Source organism: Tachypleus tridentatus, chromosome 6 (assembly GCF_004210375.1).
Source record: "Tachypleus tridentatus isolate NWPU-2018 chromosome 6, ASM421037v1, whole genome shotgun sequence".
NCBI lineage: Eukaryota > Metazoa > Arthropoda > Merostomata > Xiphosura > Limulidae > Tachypleus > Tachypleus tridentatus.
In genome coordinates, this window is record NC_134830.1 from 123,107,796 (window position 1) to 123,132,865 (window position 25,070).

General features: G+C 34.6%; 1 protein-coding gene across 5 annotated transcripts in view; it reads right to left on the minus strand.

Annotated features, from left to right (window-relative positions):
* Positions 1–25,070, minus strand: part of LOC143253520 (cell adhesion molecule Dscam1-like) — a 42,971-nt gene that overhangs the window by 3,977 nt on the left and 13,924 nt on the right. For 2 of the 5 annotated variants that reach the window (XM_076507534.1, XM_076507535.1), the window contains 14 exons: positions 19,619–19,780; positions 18,828–19,112; positions 18,244–18,363; positions 17,975–18,145; positions 15,812–15,956; positions 15,355–15,503; positions 10,685–10,813; positions 10,321–10,491; positions 10,009–10,079; positions 3,413–3,650; positions 2,994–3,089; positions 2,445–2,630; positions 1,712–1,855; positions 95–231 (listed from right to left, as the gene is read on the minus strand). In XM_076507534.1, the coding sequence (XP_076363649.1) occupies positions 95–231; positions 1,712–1,855; positions 2,445–2,630; positions 2,994–3,089; positions 3,413–3,650; positions 10,009–10,079; positions 10,321–10,491; positions 10,685–10,813; positions 15,355–15,503; positions 15,812–15,956; positions 17,975–18,145; positions 18,244–18,363; positions 18,828–19,112; positions 19,619–19,679 (2,103 nt within the window). In that variant the 5' untranslated portion in view covers positions 19,680–19,780. Of the gene's footprint in view, positions 1–94; positions 232–1,711; positions 1,856–2,444; positions 2,631–2,993; positions 3,090–3,412; positions 3,651–10,008; positions 10,080–10,320; positions 10,492–10,684; positions 10,814–15,354; positions 15,504–15,811; positions 15,957–17,974; positions 18,146–18,243; positions 18,364–18,827; positions 19,113–19,618; positions 19,786–25,070 lie in introns of all 5 variants that reach the window. The other 3 variants (XM_076507536.1, XM_076507533.1, XM_076507537.1) reach the window with 2 other exon arrangements.

Here is a 25,070-nt window from a genome sequence, read left to right on the forward strand (position 1 = left end):
TGTGTAAAAAATAGGTTAAGAGGGAAACATTAAAATTTAGACACAGACAAGACAGCATAAGTCATGTTATGTAAGAAATAAAGATTGAACTTACCCCACTAATTCTGTATCCTGGTGTATCCCATGGTATATCATATCCATTTTCAAGAATCCTGCTGTTACATGAATCTAAAATGGGGGGAGGACCATAAGCAGAACGTGTTCCATACGCTACATAAATTGGTTGATTTTCTGAAATGTAATGAACAACTTAAGTATAATAAATAATAATTTCCATTCTAATTTGATTGAAATTTACACTAAAAGACTTGTTTTGTGTGAAATAACAAAATTGTTAAAGATCTTAAACTACTTCCAACACTTACTTTCTCCAGTATGTTTCTTCATCAGACAGTAATGTACTTCAAACACTTTCTACAGTATGTTCCTTCATCAGACGATAAAGTACTTCCAACACTTACTTTCTACAATATGTTCCTTCATCAGACAATAAAGTACTTCCAACACTTACTTTCTACAATATGCTCCTTCATCAGACGATAAACTACTTCCAACACTTACTTTCTACAATATGTTCCTTCATCAGACAATAAAGTACTTCCAACACTTACTTTCTACAATATGTTCCTTCATCAGACGATAAAGTACTTCCAACACTTACTTTCTACAGTATGTTCCTTCATCAGACGATAAAGTACTTCCAACACTTACTTTCTACAATATGCTCCTTCATCAGACGATAAACTACTTCCAACACTTACTTTCTACAATATGTTCCTTCATCAGACAATAAAGTACTTCCAACACTTACTTTCTACAATATGTTCCTTCATCAGACGATAAAGTACTTCCAACACTTACTTTCTACAGTATGTTCCTTCATCAGACAATAAAGTACTTCCAACACTTACTTTCTACAGTATGTTCCTTCATCAGACGATAAAGTACTTCCAACACTTACTTTCTACAATATGTTCCTTCATCAGACAATAAACTACTTCCAACACTTACTTTCTACAATATGTTCCTTCATCAGACAATAAAGTACTTCCAACACTTACTTTCTACAATATGTTCCTTCATCAGACGATAAAGTACTTCCAACACTTACTTTCTACAGTATGTTCCTTCATCAGACAATAAAGTACTTCCAACACTTACTTTCTACAGTATGTTCCTTCATCAGACGATAAAGTACTTCCAACACTTACTTTCTACAATATGTTCCTTCATCAGACAATAAAGTACTTCCAACACTTACTTTCTACAATATGTTCCTTCATCAGACAATAAAGTACTTCCAACACTTACTTTCTACAATATGTTCCTTCATCAGACAATAAAGTACTTCCAACACTTACTTTCTACAATATGTTCCTTCATCAGACAATAAAGTACTTCCAACACTTACTTTCTACAATATGTTCCTTCATCAGACAATAAAGTACTTCCAACACTTACTTTCTACAATATGCTCCTTCATCAGATGATAAAGTACTTCCAACACTTACTTTCTACAATATGTTCCTTCATCAGACAATAAAGTACTTCCAACATGTACTTTCTACAATATGTTCCTTCATCAGACAATAAAGTACTTCCAACATGTACTTTCTACAATATGTTCTTTCTTCAGACAATAAAGTACTTCCAACATGTACTTTCTACAATATGTTCTTTCTTCAGACAATAAAGTACTTCCAACACTTACTTTCTACAATATGTTCTTTCTTCAGACAAGCCCAAGCAACTACAACAGCACAGATGATAACAGTTACAGATGTTGCTACTGGTATTATAAAATATAAACGAAGATAAAATGGTTCAGTGTTAGAATTTTCATCTGAGGATTCACCTAGAAGAAAAAAATCAACACTTTAGAGTAACTACAGGAACTCACTACACTACCTTGTTAACGAAGAACAAAAGGACCAACTAGTGTTCACTGTAACTACTGAAACTCACTACACTACCTTGTTAAGAAAGAACAAACACAAGAACCAGTTAGTGTTCACTGTAACTATAGAAACTCACTACACCAACTTGTTGAGGAAGAACAAACACAAGGATCAGTTAGTGTTCACTGTGACTATAGAAACTCACTACACCAACTTGTTGAGGAAGAACAAACACAAGGATCAGTTAGTGTTCACTGTGACTATAGAAACTCACTACACCAACTTGTTGAGGAAGAACAAACACAAGGATCTGTTAGTGTTCACTGTGACTATAGAAACTCACTACACTAACTTGTTGAGGAAGAATAAACACAAGGATCAGTTTGTATTCAGTGTAACTATAGAAACCCATTACATAACTATTTGAAAGTTAGTTTTTCCAACAAATAAAGTGAGTAGTTTCTAAGTTTGATCATCACAACATGGTGTGATAAAAGTAGTTACTCATATCGACAATTAGCATGTAAACCTGTCTTTCTTCCTTACCAGTAATTTCAGTAAAAGCCACAATTGGTGCTGAAGCTCTGCCCTTTCCAAATGTATTGTAGGCAGCCAGACTGACCTCGTACTTTGATCCTGCCTTCAGATGCATTAACTGATAGTTGTTTATTGTTCCTGGAAGGTGGAGCTGCTGCTTGCTTTTGCCATTTTCTTTAATTTCTAAATTGTATTCTGAAAATCACATGATTCTATGAGTGACACAAAGAACCAGACCATGAGCAAGGCATTACTACTTACTTTACAAACCATTAGTGTTGTCATAAAGTGAGGAAAGACATAACCAGATACTTCAATGACACTTAAACACCCATAGAGAACCAAAGAAGGATTGTAAGCATGAAAAGTTACATGACTGATAAACATGCTACAAAATAAGTAAAACATTTCTGCTACACTAAGTTTATTTTGTAGACACTCATTGATATCCCTGAAAGTGTTACAATAACTTCATGAGAACAAAGACAAAATACAGAATAATGTAATTATCAAGTTAGTGGTTAACTGTGTAATCGGAGATTTCTTTAACATACATACGTAGAACAGGTAAGTTGATCTGTGGGGTTCTCCAGTCTAACTTCAGAGCATCAAAATTTACACTTACAAGTCTTAGGTCTGGAGCAGATGGTGGATCTGTATGATAAAGATAAAATGTTTCATACAATTTTACTCTATGAGAAAAATCTAATAAAAATAAATACATTAAGCAATAGACTGTTTTAATCCATTACATGGAGATATAATGTTTTTGCAGGTCAGTATTCTCTAGATGTGTGTTTGTATAGCAAAGCCTATTGGACTGTCTGTTGTGTTAATATTTTGGATCTATAGACTTACCAATATCCCAGCATTGAACTGTTCTTTAGATATCCAGTTTATTCAACAGAAACAGCTGATAAAGGCTATGAGAAATTTAGAACTTAAAACTATCTAACTATGTTTATAAACAAGTTCACCTCCCCGGAGTGTGGCACACATCACTTCCTCTGAGGAAGGTCCAGTTCCTGCACTGTTAAAAGCTTTCACAGTCACTACGTATTCTGTTCCAAAGTTCAAACCTTGAATTGCTATTTCATTGTCTATGACATCATCTGTCGTTACAGTCTCATAAGAGAACCTATTTGAAGAGTCTTTGACCTTGTAGCTGACATAGTAACCTTTAAGAACTCCATTCCAGTGCTCTCTTGGGGGACTCTGAGAAAGTAGCAGATACTATAAATTAATGATCTACTGATGATCATAAAACAACAAACAAATAAGAAGGTAATATTTAAACAATGGTTGTTTGTAAAATTCATTGTGGATTAATAAAATCGTCAATAATTCAGTTTTAGAGCTACAAAATTGGGTACTGAATACAGTCATAACACTCAATGTACAAACATCTTGTTGATAAAAAGTGTTAGTAGTTTGATAAGATTCAATCAATTGTAGAGACTTCATGCACTTGAATTCACAGTTTACCATAAGCCTCATGTGAAAGTTTCTCCACTTGGGTTAATCAATGAAAGGAAAGAACACCACATGCCTTGTTTTATGGTTCACTGTTTTGGAAAGATAACAGAGTAAAACCTTTATTATTTGCAAGATGTTTGAGGAGAAAAACATACATTAATAAAATATGTTCAAATAATATATATATATATATGTGTGTGTGTGTGTGTGTGTGTGTGTGTGTGTGTGTAACATAGGTTGCTGAGCTCCTTTATATTGAGCTGTCCAGGATAATAAATAGTTTGCAAAAAGTTCTTTGGTTAACGTGGAGTTATAGTTGATATTAGAAATAGCAGAATCTAGTTGATCGATTTGACCACAAATACCTTTGATGAGAACTGAATCTTGAGGAATTCTTACCAGTACAATCTTCTATTTCAGTGATGTTGAGAAAACCCACTTGTAGAGAAATATATATGGAAAAACGGCTCGTTTGGGTTGAGAAAATATTTTACGTAGAGGAGCGAACAATGAGCCGTTTTTACACATATATTAATCTTCTACTTGTTTTTTTTTTTTTACATTACACAAACCATTTTGGAGATATATTATTGTATTATATTACTGTTATTAGATTTCTTTATACACTTCTCGCACAATACCGACTTGTTTATTTTTAGTGGTCCTCAGTCAAAGATATAAGAAGTAAACAAACTGCATGAACTTATACTATCAAACAAGACTGAGAAAATGCAAGTGGGTCTGGATACAAAAAAACTATTATGTGAACAAGGAAGGAAGTAGATTTAGGTACAAGAAAACTATCACGATGTGAACAAAGGATTGGTTGATTGGTTTGGTGTTTTATGGCACAAAGCAGCTATGCTATTTGTGCCAAATATTTGGTAAAAAGTTAAAATTAAAGTAAATTTAGTAAAATTCATAAAAGGAAATTAAGGTAAAACAATACAAAGTTAAAACATAAACAGCATAAAACCAATGTTTACATCCAGTCTACAGCAGTAAGAGAAAAACTTCAATAATACAAGTTGTAAAGGACTTTCTATAGCGTACATGTAATTATCATAACTCGCTAGGAAGGCTAACAGGTAAGTTCAAAAACCACCGTCAGTCACCTGAAGTTGGCTTTTCCAGTCCTGGTTCAGAGTTAGTTGACGTTATGGCCATTTTCAAAAAGTAATAAAAGTTTAAAAGGACTTGCAGCAAAATTTTAATAATACCTCGCCAGGATGACTAATGGGTAGTTCAAACAGCAGCGTTAGTCATCTGAAGTTGGAATTTCCCGTCCTGGTTTCGAGTTATTTGATGTTAAGGCCAATTTCTAATTTAAAATCGAACTAGATGGATTTCCATTCTTAAATGGAAATCACATTATAAAAGGTCTAAAATATAAATTAAAAAACTTAAATAGCATTAAAAAGATTAAATGCCTTTAAAAAACTAAAGACATTTCCAAGGTGTACAGTGTCACCATCACCATTGACACTGTCTAACATTATGGATAAACCTTGGAGCAGAACATGTTTAAAATGGTGCCGTCGTTGAGAGTCATAACAACGGCAAGAATGTAAAATGTAGCTTATTGTGACCTGAGTATCACACAGACTACACATTGGTGCATCAGTCCCAGATAAAAGAAAACAATGAGTTAAAAAACTGTAACCAATGCATAGTCTAGTTAGAACAACTTTCTCTTTCTGATCCTTATAGAAGCAAGATGGCCAAAGTCCAATATAGGGTTTTATTTGGAAAAACGTGTTTTCAGGTTGTTTACTCCATGTAGACTGCCAGCTGGCATGGAGTCAAGCCTTAAATACAGGACCATAGTCCATGTATGGGACAGGCACAGCAGTGATAGTGCCAGAGCAGATAGACTTAGCTGTGGTGTCGATGAGCTCATTCCTGCAAATACCAACGTGGCCCGTTATCCAGAAAAACTGGATAGAAGTAGATTAACGTTAAAGAAAAATGGGCCAGTCGGTTTGCAAAGGCTAAAAGGAGCAATGGAAGATCGTCTGTTCTGAAAAAGTATGGCCAACTGAGGAAAAAAAAACACATCCCCAGGTGGGATGCTTTGGTAAGGAAGGAAGTTTTGAAGAATATAGTAAAAACAGTTGCAAACGGCAAAGGAGCAGAGAAGGTTCATAAGATTCTACGTATAAGCTTTGAACTGGGGAGGTATGGAAAGCCCCAGTGAGAGCCAAAGGCCTTGATGATGAATGAGGTCTAGCATCTATAAGGCTGAGGTCCTGGCAGAGCCATAGACCAGTGATCCATAGTTGAGTAGAGAACATCGATCTGCTCCCCAAGTGATGGCAGAGAAGACACGGAGGATGTCCAGTGCTCTTGAACATTTGTCCCATAGCTGCTTGATGTACAAGGTCGAGAGGGGACAGAATTATATTACCCACTGACCTTTCGAATCTTGTCCCATATGACTTTGGAACTGGTGGTAGAAGATATGCTGGTTGTGAACTTAGTCTAAGATTCCTTCTGGCTTTGATGTTTTACCCGAGCATGTGCAGGGGCCTGCTGAAAAGCAATGCAGTGCGAGAATGTGGGATACCCACATAAAGTATCCCAGGCCCATTTTTGAGTCTTCCATGTCATGTGGAAGGCAGGATTTCACCACAGATGAGGATACTATGGAAAACGTGTCGAGATTTTTGGAATGCATTCAGCAGCTACTTGTATAATACAGTCAGTTAATGCTGCCCATATTGTCATATGTTACAGACGATGGCAGGATCAAGTTCTGCAAGAGCAATGAAAGAGGGCCAGTTTGCTTGATCCAGCTTCCACCAGTGCACACAAGTCAGGTGGCATTGACTACAGCCAGTCTCTCTCAAAATTATAGGAAAATGATCACTGCCTCGTGGATTATTGTGAACCATCCACGAAAAAGGGAGAATAGTGAAGAGGAGAAAATAGAGATATCAATAGCAGTAAACAACTGACTAGGTGCATGAAAATAAGTAAAAGAACCAGTATTGGAAAGAAAAAGGTTGTCATCAGAGAGCATATGCTCTACGGAGCGACCCCTCCTATCAATATCAGTACTTACCCAGAGGGGATGATATCCATTAAAGTCCCCCAGGATTAAAAAGGCAGATGGCAACTGTTGAACGAGAGCATCGATGTCTGATTGATCACAGGTCTCTTCTCCAGGTAACAGGTAAAGAGAGCAAATAATCATGGTATTATTCAAGGAAACACAGATGGCTATGGCCTGCAAGGGTATGTCGAGTAGCAAAGACAGGATAGGCACATGCTGATCAACCAACAGTGCCCACCCATCCATGCATTCGTCCATTACACAGCTTGCCATTTCTGTACAAAGAAAACTGCCGAAAAGTGACTGTATTGGCAGGTTTCAGAAATGTTTCCTGTAAGGAAAGACATACTGGATAGTAAGAAACAATAAGTGTTTTGATGTCATCCATATTAGAATGTAAACATCGATAGTTTTATTGTATCAAAATAGCCATTTTTGTTTTGACTCAGACCATGGTGAATTGGGTGGAGAACCCTTCTGTTTATGACCACATTTTTTTCGTTACTGCCTATTCAAAGGAGGTATTTTGACTGTCCTGGGTCAGTTGAGGAGGTCTTTGCTGTTGGAAGAGGATTCCAGCGACTGAGGACATGAATGAATGATCGTTTTGTATCTTGGGGTGAAGGAGAAGATGCACCAAAGGACATGCTTGTACCTGGAACTAAAGAAAGTGGATCTTGGGATTCGCTGGAATGTATGTGAGGGTTAGAGATGGGTGTTGAAGTTGATTCATCAACGTTTTTAACCCAGGAGGTCAAAAGACTTTTCATTTTGTTCGAGAACAATTCTTTTGGAGGCACACAAAGATATGCCTGCACTTCCACTGTAGTAGTGGAATGAAGTGCAGCAGCATATGTCCAAGATGAAGTGGTGGACAGAAACTTTCAAGCCTCAGGGTAAGTAATGTTATGAAGCATTTTCAAATGCTGATTTTTATTTTCTTCCAACCATTTAGGGCAAAACGAAAGTAGGACGGGTGAGAGCCATTGCAATTGATGCAATGAGGGTCTATTTCACACTCAAGGCATCATGGTCCTTGTCACAACAATGAGCACATGTCAAGGAACCATGACATGATATTTTCAAGTGACAGAACTGCTGACACTGGAAACATTGAAGAGGGTTTGGAATGTATGGCCGTGCCTTGCAATTAAGACAACCTGCCTTGATGGTAGCAGGGTGATGTGGTGATGTAAATGTCAGAATGAGGACACTGGTCTGCACTGTAATTCCATATTTCCAATTGTAGATAGCCTCACTGCAGAAACTTCTTGGGTGGAAAAACCAGTGAGAATCTCAGACTCAGTTATGTTCTTCAAGTCCCTCTCAACAATAGCTCTTCGTGATGAATTCAAAGTAGCATGAGGTGTAACCTCAATAGGTATATCCTCAATTGCCTTTGAATGCAAGAGGAGTTCACTGTGTTGAGATGTGGATGTTTCCACCAATATGTCACCAGATCAAAGCTTTTTTACTGACTTTGGTGAGCAAACAAGTCCCTATGGTCCCTTCTGAATGAAAAAGGGAGACATCTGCCCTAAAGGTTTGTCTGAAAGAGAATGCAGCATAAGAAAAAGGGGTACAACAGGTGTTACAGGTGTTGAAGATTGCTGTTCAGAATCTCCAAGATGTGGTCGCTAACCTACAAACTGTTTTTTCATTGTTTTATTTAAAGTATTTGGAGAATCCATAATAAAAAAAAGAAATATTTCGGTACTCACTGACCCCACCTACCATGAAGCCCTATGAGGGGATGCACTACAATGTCAAACAATGACACTGCAGCAATGTCAGGGTTTCGTGAGCACTATACCCAAACACCAGCATCAGATACAATGTCCACAACACCTGTTGAGAACATCCAACATTGGTACTTGGTTGGCCCTTGCCCGAGTGGGCCAACCGATTGACCCAAGGAGGCTACCCAAAGGCCTCCCGTCTAGAGAAATTCAAGGTCAAAGTGGTGTGTTAGGGTTGGACCACTCAACCACCAGGATCCTCTCCTCCCCTTCACGGGTCACCACGCACGGCAAACACGTGGGTGGATGTTTAGATCCCAGAGGAGATAATCTAACAGAATAGAACCTTTCCTGGGAGGTTCCCTCACCACGTACAGGAATCCACACTGAGTGAAATAAGGAAGAAAGTAGGCTTTCGGTTCAACAAAACTACCACTACGAGAACAAGGAAGGAAGCAGCATTGGGTACAAGAAAACTATCACCATGTAAACAAGGAAGGAAGTAGCTTTAGGTACAACAAAACTGCCACTAAATGAACAAGGAAAGAAATAGCATTGGGTACAAGAAAACTATCACCATGTGAATGAGGAAGTCGGTTTGGACAAAAGAAAACTACCACTATGTGAACAAGAACAATTATGTTTCAAGAGTACCAAAGTATACCATGATCCTTAATAGTTATGCTGCAAGAGTATCAAAGTGTACTATGGTCCTTATCAGTTATGTTTGAAGAGTACCAAGATGGACCATGATCTTCAACACTTATGTTTCAAGAATATCACACTATACAGTGGTCCTTAAGCTGAAAGAAACATTTTCATTCTTCTTCAGGGTCTGCACCAGCCAGTAGACTGTGGTCCTTAAATGTTGATACAAATCTTTTACTCTACTGTGTCGACTGTTGTCCTTAAATGCTAATACAAATCTTTTACTCTACTGTGTAGACAGTGGTCATTAAACATTGATACAAATCTTTGTCCTTGTGTTTGTTGTGCCTCAGTGATCTATTGTGTATGTTCGTGATAACGAGAAAACCCATTTGTAGAGAAAATTATACATGTACAATCGGCTGGTATGGGAAGAGAAAGCACTATGTAGAGGAGTGAACAACAATGACTGAAGAAGATCAAAACGTTATTCTCTCTTCTACATAGTGCTTTCTCTACAAAACGTTATTCTCTCTTCTACATAGTGCTTTCTCTACCCATACCAGCTGTTTTTACATATATTGCATACGTTGTATGAACGTGATCTATTGTGTACATTGTATCTTTTCTGTATTTCAACAATTTCTTTTCTCACCTTCCAAGATACCATTAATGTCTGTGAATCAACAGCTGCCACCTTGATATCCACAGGGGCTGAGCTTGGTTCTGTTAAAAAGTAGGCTGGATTATATTCAGATTCTTGAAACACATTATGGGGTAAATATTTATTTTAGTTTATTAAAATCACTTATATAAATCACTTCTCCATAGGAATTCTGTTTCTTCAGTACAACCATCTTTCTCTTAATGTTTGTGAGTCTAACATGACCAAATATTTCATTAACTCCTATTCATTGCTTAAATTTCTTCAAGGTATTCTATAATGTGACAAAAATCAGAAACCTACCTTCCTCCATTGTGGTAAACCTTACAGGGTCAGAAGGTTCACTGAACCCTATACTGTTCTCTGACTGAATTTCTACTGTGTATTCTGTACCAGGATGAAGATCTCGAAGCAATAACGTTCTTTTATCAAAAGATAAAGTTTCTTCTTGAAGTCTGCGAGTTGTTTTTTTACCTTTATATAAGTAAATAAATAAAATTAGTATATTAGTGTCTGGAGGCACAATATATAAGTGCACTTGAAACATAACTAAATAACGCAAATAGCCCTCATGTAGCTTTGCTCGAACTTCAAAAACAAACATAACTACATAAAAATGGTATAACACACTGTCTTACTTTAATGAACTGATGATAAGTTGAATCACCTGTTGTTGGCCAAAACCGAACAATGAACTGAGTAATTGCTGTCAGAGTGGTAGAAATCTGCCATGTCACCCTGGCTGTTCGACCACGGATGTCACTGAGTGCAACCTGATACGGACTCTCGGGTGGTTCTGTTCAGAATAGTGAAACTTGTGAGAGAAAGTAGGTTAATCACTTCATTTTTATCTTATACATCGTGAACTGTGATGTCTGTTGAATATTTCGTTTGTCTCCTGTTTAGTGCATGCAGGCAAAGCTTAACATTCACTTTTGAAATAAGGAGAGAACAGATATAATGTTGGGGTGAATTTTTATTTCACAAGCAGGGTATTCTACACTAAATTGTTGGGAATTAATCACATGATAATTCACATTTCAAAATATGATGCAACTTTAATAATAAAAATGTAGATTTACCATATGCTATCATTCGACAGTTCTTATCATCTTAGCATGATTGAAATACTCTATTTTTTGTGGTAGGTGGTATAAGTAGCACAGAACTTTAGCTCTCAGTGCTTTTAAAGTCCATGAAATAATTTAAGATAATAGACTAACTTTCACTTGTACTGTGTAGAGCAAAGTAACAAAATAATAATATATTATTTATGAGTTACAACAAGTCTAAAGAAATATCCATGTACAACTATATGATACTTCTGTGAATACATTAATATATTTATTAATTTCTAAATGAAAAAACACTGAAGACACTTTAATGTTTCTATAAAATTCAAAGTTTTAAGTAATCTATTGAACTATACACAGCCATTCTTGTACCAGAACATAAGACATATGTAATTATGGAAACTTCTATGCACAAGTGTGGATCCAGGAATCTTAAAATAGTTGCTTTTCTTTGGTTGTTATAACTTTCTTTCAATTTCTTTTTTTTTCATAACATGCAAACTCATTTTGAATAACTTAGGTTTCACTAGAAACAAAGTAAAACCTGAGTTACTCAAACCAAGTGATGCATACATTTCATGACTTTAATTTTTCAACATTTCACATTTATTTTTATAATAGTCAGTGACATCAGAAGAACACGCTCAAAGTGATGTAAAGGTCAATGATTCCAAAAGAACACATTAAAACTGATGTAATGGTTAGCCTCTCCAAAAGAACACATTAAAACTGTTGTAATGATCAGTGACTCCAAAAGAACACACTAATACTGATGTGATGGCCAGTGACTCCAAAATAACAGTTTTACTACTGATGTAATGGTTAGAGACTCTTAAAAAAAGCATTAAAATTGATGCAATAGTTAGCCACTCCAAAAGAACATATTAACACTTGTAATAGTCAGTGAGCCCATTTCCTATGAATCTTCAAATGAACAAGCTATCCTTGGTACTGGAACAGTTAAAAGGTTAACTATGAAATGTTCACTTACCTTGGCTACAAATGTTGACTGAAGTAAGTTGAAAATGGTAACTTTAATGATTAATCTGTTGCTTACTTCTTTCTACTGTTATGACATATGCCCTTACTGTCATTTGTAAGCAAAGATTACACAATGTAACAAAATTTTTTACTTTTTCTTGTTCCTGGGCAGAAAGTGTTATTTCCCAATTGCTTATGCTTAAAGTAAATAGAAAAGACCTATTTTTCTCTTCAAACTTTGCTTTTGTGAATTAGGTAATGAAATTTTCAAATTTACCCATTTTCCCGATAGAGAATTTTCTCAAACTTACAAGAATTTTCTAGAATGTTGTAGAACTTAAGAGAATTTTCAAGAACCTTTTAGAATTTTCCATTGTAATATGCATACAGGGTCTCACCACTCACAACTTCAGTTTAGTTTTAGCTGCCTATGTGAACACATAGACCTAGTTGATTTTATCAGAGATGGCACCAAGAAGTTGCAAGCATTCTCCAAATGCATTATGCTATGTATGTGGCCAATTTATCAAGACAAGAGCATAAAAGAACTCTGTGACAGCATCTGCTAAAATGTGTGAAGCCTACAAGGCATATTTCGGCATGCCTATTGGGAATCAAGACAAAACCCTGGGCACCTCAATTTTACCTGCGAGCAATACAAAAAACTCTAAAAGGTAAGACGGATAATTTTTGCTTGCTTGAATAGTAAGATTTTATATCATACAAATTTTAGACCTTTTAACATTTAAATATCTTTTTTTTTTTAATTTCCAATAGTATAGAAAAAATATCACATATAAAATATTTTGCATGAACCTCTTACACATTAGTTGTGAATGAAATAAATTTATTTTTCATAATAATTTTATTTTGCTCTTTTGCAGAATGATACAGAGTAAAAGAGAAACATGAAGTTCGCTATTCCAAGAATTTGGCATGAACCCACTGATCACTCTAGCAATTGCTACTTCTGCATGGTGGACTCTTCCAAACGTCGGGCTGACAAGAATGCATCTGCTATCATGTATTCGGACCTTCCATCATCCATCGCCCCAGTGCCACACTGCCCTGAGCTTCCTGTACCCACTCTGCCAGAGAGCAGCAAATCAGAAGAGGAGGTAGACATTGACGATCCAGATTACAATTTCAGAGGTGCAGCTGGTGAGAGAAATCCATACTACCCCAACCAACGAGATCTCAATGACTTGATCAGAGATCTTGGTCTAACAAAGTTGAATGCCGAGCTTTTGAAATTAGGCTCAGGGTAGTAGGATTTGTTAGATGAAAATGTGCAAGTCGCAAGTCAGAGGAAGCGTCACTGACATTTTTCAAGCTTCTTCACTTGTCAAGATGGGCTCTGTTCCTGCCACAATATATCTGCTCTGTGCAAGGCAATTGGAATTGCCTGTAACCAGAACAAGTGGCACCTCTTCACTGATAGCTCATCCAGAAGCCTCAAAGCTGTGCTTCTCCATAATGAGAATAAATATTCGTCTCTTCCCTTGGCTCATTCTGTGCACCTCAAAGAGGAATATAACAGCATCAAGACCTTGCTAGAAGCCTTATTGAAGACTTTAAAATGGTAGCATTCCTGATGGGTCTCCAAGGAGGCTTTACCAAGTTTCCCTGTTGTCTTTGCCTTTTGGACAGCAGAGACACTGCAGCACACTACCAACAGGAAGCACTGGCCACGATGGACCAAGTTCTCCGTGGGGAGGTACAACATCAAGTGTAAGCCAAAAAGGTGTTGTTCCCACCATTGCACATAAAACTGGGTTTTTGTCACATTGAAATAATTTGTCACAGCTCTTGATAAGGGGTCTGCAGGCTTCAAGTACCTTCGTGACTTCTTCCCTAAACTGTCTGAGGCAAAGGTCAAAGCTGGTGTCTTCATTGGACCACAAATAGAAAAGATCCTGGAGTGCACAGAATTTCCCAAGAAGCTCAGTAGGGACGAAAAAAAAGCTTGGGCCAGCTTTGTCACAGTGGTTCAGAGCTTCTTGGGCACTCACAAGGCCAAAAATTATGTGAAACTGGTTGAGGCTCCATTGAAGAACTACGGCAAAATGAGCTGCAGGATGTCACTGAAAGTCCATATCTTTGATAAATTCAAGGAGAACATGGGAGCATACTCAGAGGGGCAAGACGAGCACTTCCACCAAGATATACTGAACTTTGAATTCCGCTACCAACGAGCATATAACTAAAACATAATGGGAGACTATATTTGGAGGCTGATACATGAAAGTGGTTTACATAACAGTCACAAATCTCAAAAACTACTCACTTCTAAACATTTTTGTATAACTTTAGTAAAAATACATATAAATCTTGATTCATGTGTTTTATTCAGACCTTATGTAAATGAAAATGTGCAGATTTGCCCGTTTTTACACAGAAAATAGGTTAATTTCAAAATTTCATTATCCAGGTCACAAAAGCAAAGTTTGAAGGGAATAATGGTAATTTTCTGTGCTTTTACAACGTAAGCAATTAAGAAATAACATATACTATCCAGGAACAAAATTTGGGTTACATAGTGTTATTAACTTGTCTCTTATCTTTTACCATCATGTGCAAAACAAAAATTTCCAAAAGTGTGTGCGAGTTTTTCTTATAGCAGAGCCACATCAAGCTATCTACTGTTCCACCGTGAAGAATTGAACCTCTGATTTTAGCATTGTTAATCTGTAGACTTACTGCTGTCCCAGTGTGAAACAGCATTTTCAATATACATGTATTCTTGAATTGGTTAATGTTTTTGTCTAAGTGATAAAATCTCAGAAGCATGCCTGAAATTTGATATTTAGAGAAATTCCAATTTAAATGTTAAAAAACAAAATTCACCAAGACAACTAGAACAAAATTAAAAGTAAAAACATAACAAAAATGTTTCACGTAAAAATATACCAGCTGTTCTGATATATTTTTACTTCAAGTGTATTTCTTGTCATTCCAAAATACTTCAGTTAGTTTGCTAAGTTACAAAGAAATAAAAACAAAATAGTTATATGACCTGGTTTGCTATAACATCACAAGATGTTGCAATATGACAACTAAAACAGTTTTAAATCTTCTTATTGTTATTTCAGTATTAAGTGATTTATTGAAATATTCTGTAGTAGTATCTAGCTGATGTTCATAACTTTTAGCTTAATTAAAACTGCAATTTTCATACATTATACATTATCGAAATAGGCTTAACCTCATCACCTCTTTAGTCAATGTCTCATCATTAAATCTGACTGATTATAAAATGATTTAGCATTGATTAACTTCTTACCATTGATAATTACATTAAAACTTAGCTCATCAGTCCCAAAATTATTTCTAACTTTGCAGGCATAGAGGGCAGAATCATGTGGCTGAATATTCCTGAGAACTAGAATAGACTTAATTCCTTCAAAGGTATCTTCAGTGTATGTTTCATGGCTGTTATTTCGAAGAAAAGAAAGTTTTAAGAAATACAACGAATTTTTTCTTTGAAACAAAAGCAAAATGAAAGTTGAACAATATTTATTATATAAATTTACAATGTAACAGTTTTTAAACTGTAATAATTTCTACTGAAATATTAAACAAAGTTTCTCAAAAACATGTTTTTGGTCTCAATAAAATCACAAATTATCTTATTAACAATACTTTATAATATTGACAAAAAAGATTTCATATCAATGGAATTTAAGATAATTAAAATATAATTCGCTAAACCATGTCAATTTTTGACATAGTATTGGTACCTGTTTGACCAGGGTTCGAGATTCCCGTGGTTTTTCAGCCATTTCACAATCAGCGGAAGTTCGCCCTTTGTCGCGCAACTCAGTAGCCCAGTTTCTCCACGTTTAAATGTTAGCGTCTCTCTTTCTCGTTGAATCAATGGTGGTGCTGCACACACACACACACAAATGTTTAAAGTATTCGATCATTAAATCTTTAAAAGCTAATCATTATTTGATAGGGTTATTCAAGGACATTAAACCTCTTTGAAATTTTATCTATCCGATGATAAGTCCACCCGGTGGCGATTTGAAAATCAAAGAACATAATTTTTATGAATAATTTGACCAGTACATTATATTTAAAACAAAATAATGAAAACATCCAGGTTGTATTCGATTTTTATTTGGTATGTTCTACCCATTATATAACAAATGACACATGTACATTCAACTTACATTACAAAGAAAATGTTATTCGCGCGGATATACAACGCTAAAACAATTCACACCGCAGGCGCCGTCTATTGTGAAAAAAACAAACTTTTAAACCAACAAATGTTATTTAAACTTATAAAATATTCAGCGTCTCCAGTTTTTAAACCCCAGAAAAATATATTTTAATTACATCTGTTTTCAAACAGTGCCTTCTACTGTAGCAATTATCCAGCAAATAAACTATAAGAATCTTGAAGATAAATTTATCTGTGTTGTCCATAAACTAAGAAGATTTACGTGTTTTCACTTGCGTAATGAAAGTAAATAACTTTATTTTGGGTTTAAAACCTTTATATTACTTGACACGGCGAGTTTCAAGTAATCGTAATAATATTTCTAGATTTACCTATTTAGTCTAAATGTTACTTTTTGGAAAACCAGTTCTACTATTTCTTCAGTAGAAAGATTAATTTTAATTACCCGTGGCGCCAGTGCATTGGATTCGCGTGTGACATATTTATAACGTCATATACATACCCTGAAAATGGAGAAAAATAAAGTTCTCCATAATGGGAAACGAAGACGAAACGGGAAAATCGTGATCCCTATTGAAAATCTACAAGCACGCAGCATAAAAATATTACGAAGTTGGGGGTTGCACACAGCATAACAAAAATATTTTTTTCTACTATCATATAAGCAAGAGTTCCATTACAGTACGATACTTATCCAACAAATCAACTACAAGTGTCTTGACAATAACAAAGTTACCGGTATTGTCGAACAAATAGACTAAGTGAGTATTGAATATAACACTTACCGGTATTGTCGAACAAATAGACTAAGTGAGTATTGAATATAACAAACTTATCTGTATTATTTGTTTGTATAATTTCGTGCTAATTGTTACCTCCTAATTTTGAAGTGATAGACAAGATGGAAGGCAGCTAGTTAACACCACCCACTGTCAACTTTTGGGCTATTATTTACCAAATAATAATAAAACGTGATGCCATCATAATGCCTCCACAGATGGGAATGGTTTCCTACTCGTGACCAGCAGTTTACAAGTCGACTACCCTAATGACAGATCTTGAATTCTACTAATTTCAATTAATTTCGCTAAAACTAAAAGACTAAAAAACATCAAGCTTAATTACCTACCTTTGTGAAGCAATATTAAACTACAAGAAAGTTGTAAATACACTTAGTTCATGAGGAGCTCCACCCACATATTAATGTGTATTCCCCTTTAAATTATGACAAAGAGCAATTATCTGGTACCATATGTTTTAATCGAACTACAAATATCACGTAGGCTACACGTTCACACTTACTTTTATGGTACAAATCTATCCGTCCATATTACGTCAATACTACGTTAATACATAATATCATAACATTAATACATTCGTCCATATTACGTTAATACATAATATTACAACATTACACTGAACGTTTTAGAATATTTATCCTAGAACCTTTTTATGGCTGCGGTATACCCAAGTAAATGAAAATAAGTGTCGGTAACCTATTTACCTTTCTCTATCTCTCTTCCTGTGAACGGACGTTTTATTAATTGTTTGTGCAAAGTTATAAATGATGTTTCGTTTTCAGAAAACATTCTACAGTGAAAATCATCTTTCGAGCATTCTTTTAAAAATTATTATACGTTGAATTTTCGCTCACATTATTACATTTTATTTTTAGGGTTTTTATTTTTTGCCTTAAACGCCATCTCTTTATTACCGTGGACTGACAGACGTACAGCCTTCTCCAAGCTTTCTCCCACTCCGTTTTCGACCTGACACAAGTACGTTCCTGAATCTGTCTCCTTAACGTCGTTAATCAACAGTGTTCCGTTGTCCAACACTTTCATCTTGTAGCTCCTGGAGATAGGAGTCAAGGAGCCTGAAGGACCTGAAGAATATTTGGTTTTTATTGACGTTCCTCATCGCCAAAAATGACTCAAAGAAATATCAACAAGATGCTTTAAATCCAATAATTAATAATCTTACCTTTCTTAAACCATAGGAGTTTAGGTCTAGGATAACCACCAGCAGAACAGTGTATGGTTGTTTGTGAAGCTCCTAACACTGCTTGGGAGTTTATTGGTTCATGTAACCAAAAAGGTGGACCTGGTTTAATAGAATGTGGAAAAAAATAAAATAAAAGAAGGGTTACATTAAGAATTTCACTGCACGTGTCAGAGAGAAAATGAGAAATTTACCAGGAAAAGTTACAGAGAAAAGGTTACGGGCGGAGAATTTATTTGAAATGTTTATAGGGGTAGGGTTTATCAGGAACGGCTACAGGGGTATGGTTTATCAATAATGTCTTTATTGCAACTTTATCTCAAATATGAATATCAACATACACTCACAACAACCTTCGGACTTTTATGAAATAAACAAAAACCAAACAAATGATTTTCAACCTAAACAAACTGCTAATTACATTGTGGTATCATTAGCAAATAATCTTCTTCACACATAATGGGATTACCTGTTAGATTAATTGTCACCACTCACTCCCAAGGACGTGGTTCTTATTTCTAACTAATTGTAAAACAATCGGATGCAAAACAGTTTGTAATTCTTACCTCTAACAACCAGAGCAGCTGTAAAACTATCAGAACCAGCAGAATTGGTGGCTGTGCACGTGTAATTACCCACATCTTCTGGAGAAATGATGCTAATCTTTAAATTACTGATGTCAATGTTTACTTGTTCAATGGTTAATCTACCACCATGAGACAACTGTTGTCCATCTTTTTTCCAAACTATGGTAACTGGTGGATCTCCCTCCCGAAGAATGCAAACAGCTACGACTTTTGAGCCCATTTCTAGGTCATTAGGAAACTCAAATGGCTGGAGTTGTGGAGGGTCTAAAATACAGTAAAATACGTAAAAAATAATTTGACTGAATGTGTATGCAAGTTGTACTTTAAACGTCGTACGTGGTCGTATCTGACAGTTAGAGGTATAAGTTATACTTAAAAAATTATATATATATATATATATATTAGATAATGTAACTCCATCTTTTTACTGAATAAATCTTCGATCAAATATTAGTCAAAAACGATTTTCTAAGCATAAAGGTAAAAATACATTCATAATAGTCTTCTATTTTAAAAAAAAGTAAAAACAATAAATTACTCAAACAATAAAGTAATAAAACATATTCCTAAAGTCCAAACATTAACAAACTGAAATTTGAATACTGAAATAATACTAATATTTATTATTTGTAAATAAGGAAACATTAGAAATCTTAATAAATATTTCCCAAAAACACAACGCACACACGTATTATTCCGTCAATATTTAATAGGAATTATTAAATTCTTTAATAAAATTATATATGTAAAGTTTAAAGAATAAAACTCACCAATACTAAAAGTAGATTGCAGAATGGAAACAACCACCAGTATTATCGATGTGCCTTTCATCTTTCGTCAGCCACAGATCTCCATGAGCTAGTTGTCTTCGTTAGTTAAATTGAAACGTTCCACTTGCAAAATATTCCGTGCCGCTGTTTTTATATTCCCCTCTATTCTATCACAATTAAACTTGAATTAATGTCTATATTAACGTGTAAATCGTGAAATATTCAAAATGTAAGCGTTATTTGAATGGTACTATATCAAAGAATAGATTACACACGATATCTGCAAGAACAGTACAATACGTGGCGCCATCTAATATTATCGACCATAGCATATCGAAATATATTATAAAAGTAAAAAAATATATTTCAGAAGGATTACAAATAGTTGTTGTAAAGTTGACTCTTGAGTTTGTATGTACAAAAATATAGGAAATATGATGCATCATAATCGTTTCTTTTAAATTCACCATAAAAAATTACCTAAGAATTTATAACATATCGATGTAATGAGAGCAGAAAGATGGATCCAGGACAATGTCTCACCTTCATGATTAGTGACTCTCGTGTTAAAACAAACTAAATTTTGATGGTGTATTCCTATTCATAAATACAGTTTTGCAAAAAATTTGGTACTTTGTTGCAAAAATTTGGCGTTAGTCTGATAAAGCATAAAATGTATACTTTGTGAACAATTACAACTATAAGACTTGAATGCGATAATCAAATAAAGTTAACCACCAGAATATCTCTATTTTTTATAAATATTCGAGAAGTTTTTTAAACAATGCTTCAGTTTGTGGATAATTGCTCTAAGTTTTTCTTTACATGAATTGAATCGTCATATTTTAGTTTGGTGTTCAGAAAAAAATATTTTTTGTTCATATGTGTCTTTTGTATTTTACAATAATTAAAAAAATGTCTAGTCCCTTGTATTCAACTCAAAACTGTGTTTGACAATTGTTTTATTGAAATAGAACCATTTCTTTCTAACGAGACGCCAACTTTATACAGCACAGAACAATTATTTGCAACAATGTGTAATTTGCATCTGAAAAATACAAGCTATAATCACTAAATTACATATATAATTAGATTCTCACTTTGCAAACTAACAAACTTTCAAGATATCTTCAAAAAGTAGCAAAAATAAATAAAAAGGTAGACTATATAAAAAAATATTTGGGTGAAACATCATCCTTTTTTCCAAAACCTGATGAGACATTATCCACATCTCCAGAAAGACACTGTCAACGCCTTTGCTAATAATAACCATAACTTCCGAGATTTTGGAGTATTCATAAAACGAAACGTATATTTCTATACAAACAGTATAAGTTTTAACTATAGTCTTATAATAGACTATCTCTGCTTGTGTACTCCTGATTTTAGCACTGTAAGTCCGTAACTGATGGGTAACCATCAGTGTATTAAAAATAATGAACTGTTTAACAATACTTACAATATTTGATTTCAGAACTATGATTTTTTTAAAATTTTTAACATGGAATTTTTTTATTTAATTTAAATGGCATGGAATACTATTTTTCTATCCAGTTACAAGAACACTATGATTCCTTTACATGTAATCCTTAAAACAAAACTGTATAATTTCTTCGAAATTAATTTTAGTCTTACAAAGATAGTATTTTACAGTACCCCTTCCCCCATTTAACACAGTGGAAAGTCTAAGGACATGAAACGCTATAAACTGGGTTTCGAAACAGAAAGTCCATTGTGTAGCTTTGAGCTGAATCTCAAACAAACATGATACTAAAATATTTATAAATATATTTTTACAACTTTTTACCGGCAATGGTATCCTCATACACAATCTAAATGGTCACAACTGGACGTAACAAAAGAGTAGAACCTCAAACTTAATAATCTACATTACATAGTTATATTTAGCCAAATCTAGGTAAATATATTTTTGTATTGAAAAAATGTTTTGTTCAAATTTTAAAGAAATATTTGGCAAACAAGTTGATGGATCTGGGTTTTCTCCTACTTTTCTATTTTCCTATCGTTTGTTTATTTTTGTTCAGTCTCGTGCGAGACTACATCATGGTTATCTGTGCTAGCGTCCCTAATTTAGTAGTGACAGACTAGAGGTAAGGCAGCTAGTCAATACCAACAACCGTCAACTCTTCGAATACCCTTTAACCAAAGAATAGCGTGATTGACAATGTCCGTATGTGATTCGAGTTCATGAAAAGAGTGGAGCATCCTATCAATCAAATTAGGCCAGTTCCTTGTCCTAACATACACTGCTGTACAGATACTGCATTAAGTTTACAGGTTGTTTGTTGTTAAACATAAATCAATGGAAAATCTGTGCTCTGTCCACAACGAATATTGAAACCCAGTTTTAGAATATTTATTGTAATACAACATATTGTTTAGGGACAAGAAACCTATTGATCCATCTAGACTCTTCTACACTTTAAATTAAACTACTGAATAAATTAATTAAATTAAAATCTTAAATCCAACCCTTATCATTCATGTAGTTATGCTTTCTGTTAAACACACCTAAATTTATTGCTTCCACAACATCTGATTTCTAGGTGATTGTATTAAAGTAGTAGAAACTATGAAATATTTTTAGAACACTTGATGAAACAGTTCTGCCTAGGTCTCTAGATGATTGTATTAAAATAGTAAAAACTATGAAACAAAATTTTGAAGAATATATGTTGAAACAGTATTTTTCAGATAAACATATTAAATAAGTAGTAAGTTTGTACTTGACAAGGTAGTTTAGAATATAGTATAGATCTTGAATTACATTAGTTTAAAGTTGGGTTAGACTACTTTAAAAAAGTAGTTAAGAACATAGTATAGATTGTCAATTACAACACTGGTTTGAAGTTGGGCACGACTGTACTTTACAATGTGGTTCAGAATAGTATGGATCCTGGAGGGTGCGCACCTGGGTATTATTAATCTTATCTCTCTGTGTGTGTGCAATTTTTTTTAATGAGGCAAGTTAGAAAAATACCACATAGAAAAGCTAGTGCGTTTTGGTGACCATGGGTTTAAACAATGGCGTTTATATCATGTTATATCGGGTATAACCTAATATTGTTGTTTAATCTGTATGTTCTAAGTAGAAAACGAAATGTATAAACTATAAAATTGAAAATATATTTGTTGTTTTCTAATTTAGAGGCTCCGTTAATTAGAGGTTTGTTGGTTAGTAGTTAAGTTTAAGATGTGACGACTATTCACAGGGAAGGTTATTTTTATAAACAGGTGTCATTCCATAGAGGGGAAACATAAGTATACAAGTTATACTTTTATGATAAAATGATTTCATAATGCACACACTTAGAATAAATCGTCCTAAGAACCAGAACAAAGACGGATACTTTCTTTAATATGTATATGCACTTGTTTGTTTGTTTGATTGGAATACAAAATACAAAGCAACACAATGGACTATCTGCGCTCTGCCCACCACGAATATATAAACGCGTGAACTTATAATATACAGTGTTCCAAAAACATGTATACACACTCTGAGTCATTATAACTCACTCAAACGTTCTTTTTTTTTTACAGGTGCAACTGATTTGAAGTAATGGCAGAAGCAAGACTGAGCTTTGAGAAAAGGAAATTTATCTTAAAGTGCTACTGGAAATGTGAGAACGTAGCTGAAGTGTAAAGACGGTTTAAGAGGGAGTTTCAAACAGATCCACCAACGCGACATACCATTACTAGCATCAGAGATGTTTAAAACAAATGGAACTGTTCAAAACGTCCATGAAGGGCGCTGAAAAACTGTCGTCCACCTGTCACATACGAGAAGAAGGGCTGTTAGAAAGTCTCCACTGATCTCTAAGAAAACATGTTTGGCAAACAGCCCGTGAGATAGGAATCCCAAAATCGAGCGTCCATCGCAAATTGAAGCGTGTTCATAGTAAAAGTTTTATTCCAGCATTAGTTTACGCCCTCAATGAAGATGATCCTGACTGGAGAGTTGAATTTTGTGAGTGGTACCTGGAAAAATCTGTAGAAAATGCACATTTTCCAAACAAGATTGTCTGGAGCAATGAAACTACATTTAACTTAAATGGCTCATTTAATCGCCACAATTGCACCTAGTGGGCACCTCAATCCCGCGCGCTACAGTTGAACATCGCATAAACTTACCAGTGGTACAGTGTGGTGTGGATTATCAGCGTCGGGGTCAATTAGACCATTCTTTTTCGAAAACACAGTTACCGGTCTCGTTTATCTGAACTTTTTGCAAGAATTTGTCATGCCATGTATTCGAGAGCAATTTGGAGCACCTCTCCACTACCATTGTAACGTGAGGGCCTATCTTTATGAAAATTTGCCGAACAAATGCATTGGGCGAAGAAGTAGCACTGAATTTTCCCCACGTTCACCAGACCTCACAACCTCTAGACTTTTTTTTCTTTTTTTTTTTTACGGGATACGTCAAAGATAAAGTTTATAGCACAAAACCTGCAACAATCACTTTGTATATCAATAAAGAAATTGATCAAAATCTTCGGTACAGATAGAAATTACCTTGTCAACCGACGGTGTAACCAACTGAAAATTATCGTAAACATAATATTAAATGACAAAAATTCAGGGGACTTGTGTACGCATTTAAAATATTAAAATCCATAAATTAATAACGTTTTATAATATAAAATTAAGATCTTCAATCAACAGTTCAAAAAGTTACTCTACATGTTTCAATATCAAGTTATTTTCAGGAGTGGGAAAAACAGTTACCGTGTGCTCTACGAGTACAAAATCCATGGTCATGTGACTGTTAATTTACAATTTAAAAAAGATCACGTTGTCTACACAATTTCTGATTTTCTAACCCTTCATTAAGTTGTTTATTCTGTGTTTCATTATTCATTGGGTTCTCTAATATTCCTAGAAGCCATGTTATTTGGTTGAACCAAAATAACTTATTTTTCCCACTGGATATGTCCAGTATAATTTACGTATTCAGCTAACGCAGTTTTTCACTTTTGTTTTTAACATTTATCTTTCTTTTATTAATTTTAAATTTTAAGTTTCTTCCTGTTTAACCAATTTATGCACGAACATATTCACATTGAACTTGTATACACCTGTTTCTTCCTTCAAATTTATTTCACCTTTTAGTTTTATTTAATATTTGATTTAATTTTCAGTGGTCTGTTAATAGCTATAATATTTTTGTTTTGTCTTTTGAACTTTTAAAGAAAGTACATGATAAACCTGGAATAAAAACCATTTTTTATCCATTTTATCAAATGATGATTTTAAGTTTAGTTTGTGTTCAACATTTATTTTGTTTACTCATAGCTCTGTCAACAATATGAGGTGAGAACTTCTACTTAATGTTAAATGTTTAATAAGTAACAGTTGTTGTTTTAAAACTGCTAAATTAGAACATACTTTTAAAGACCTGTAAACATAAGAAAAAAAGCTGGCATCT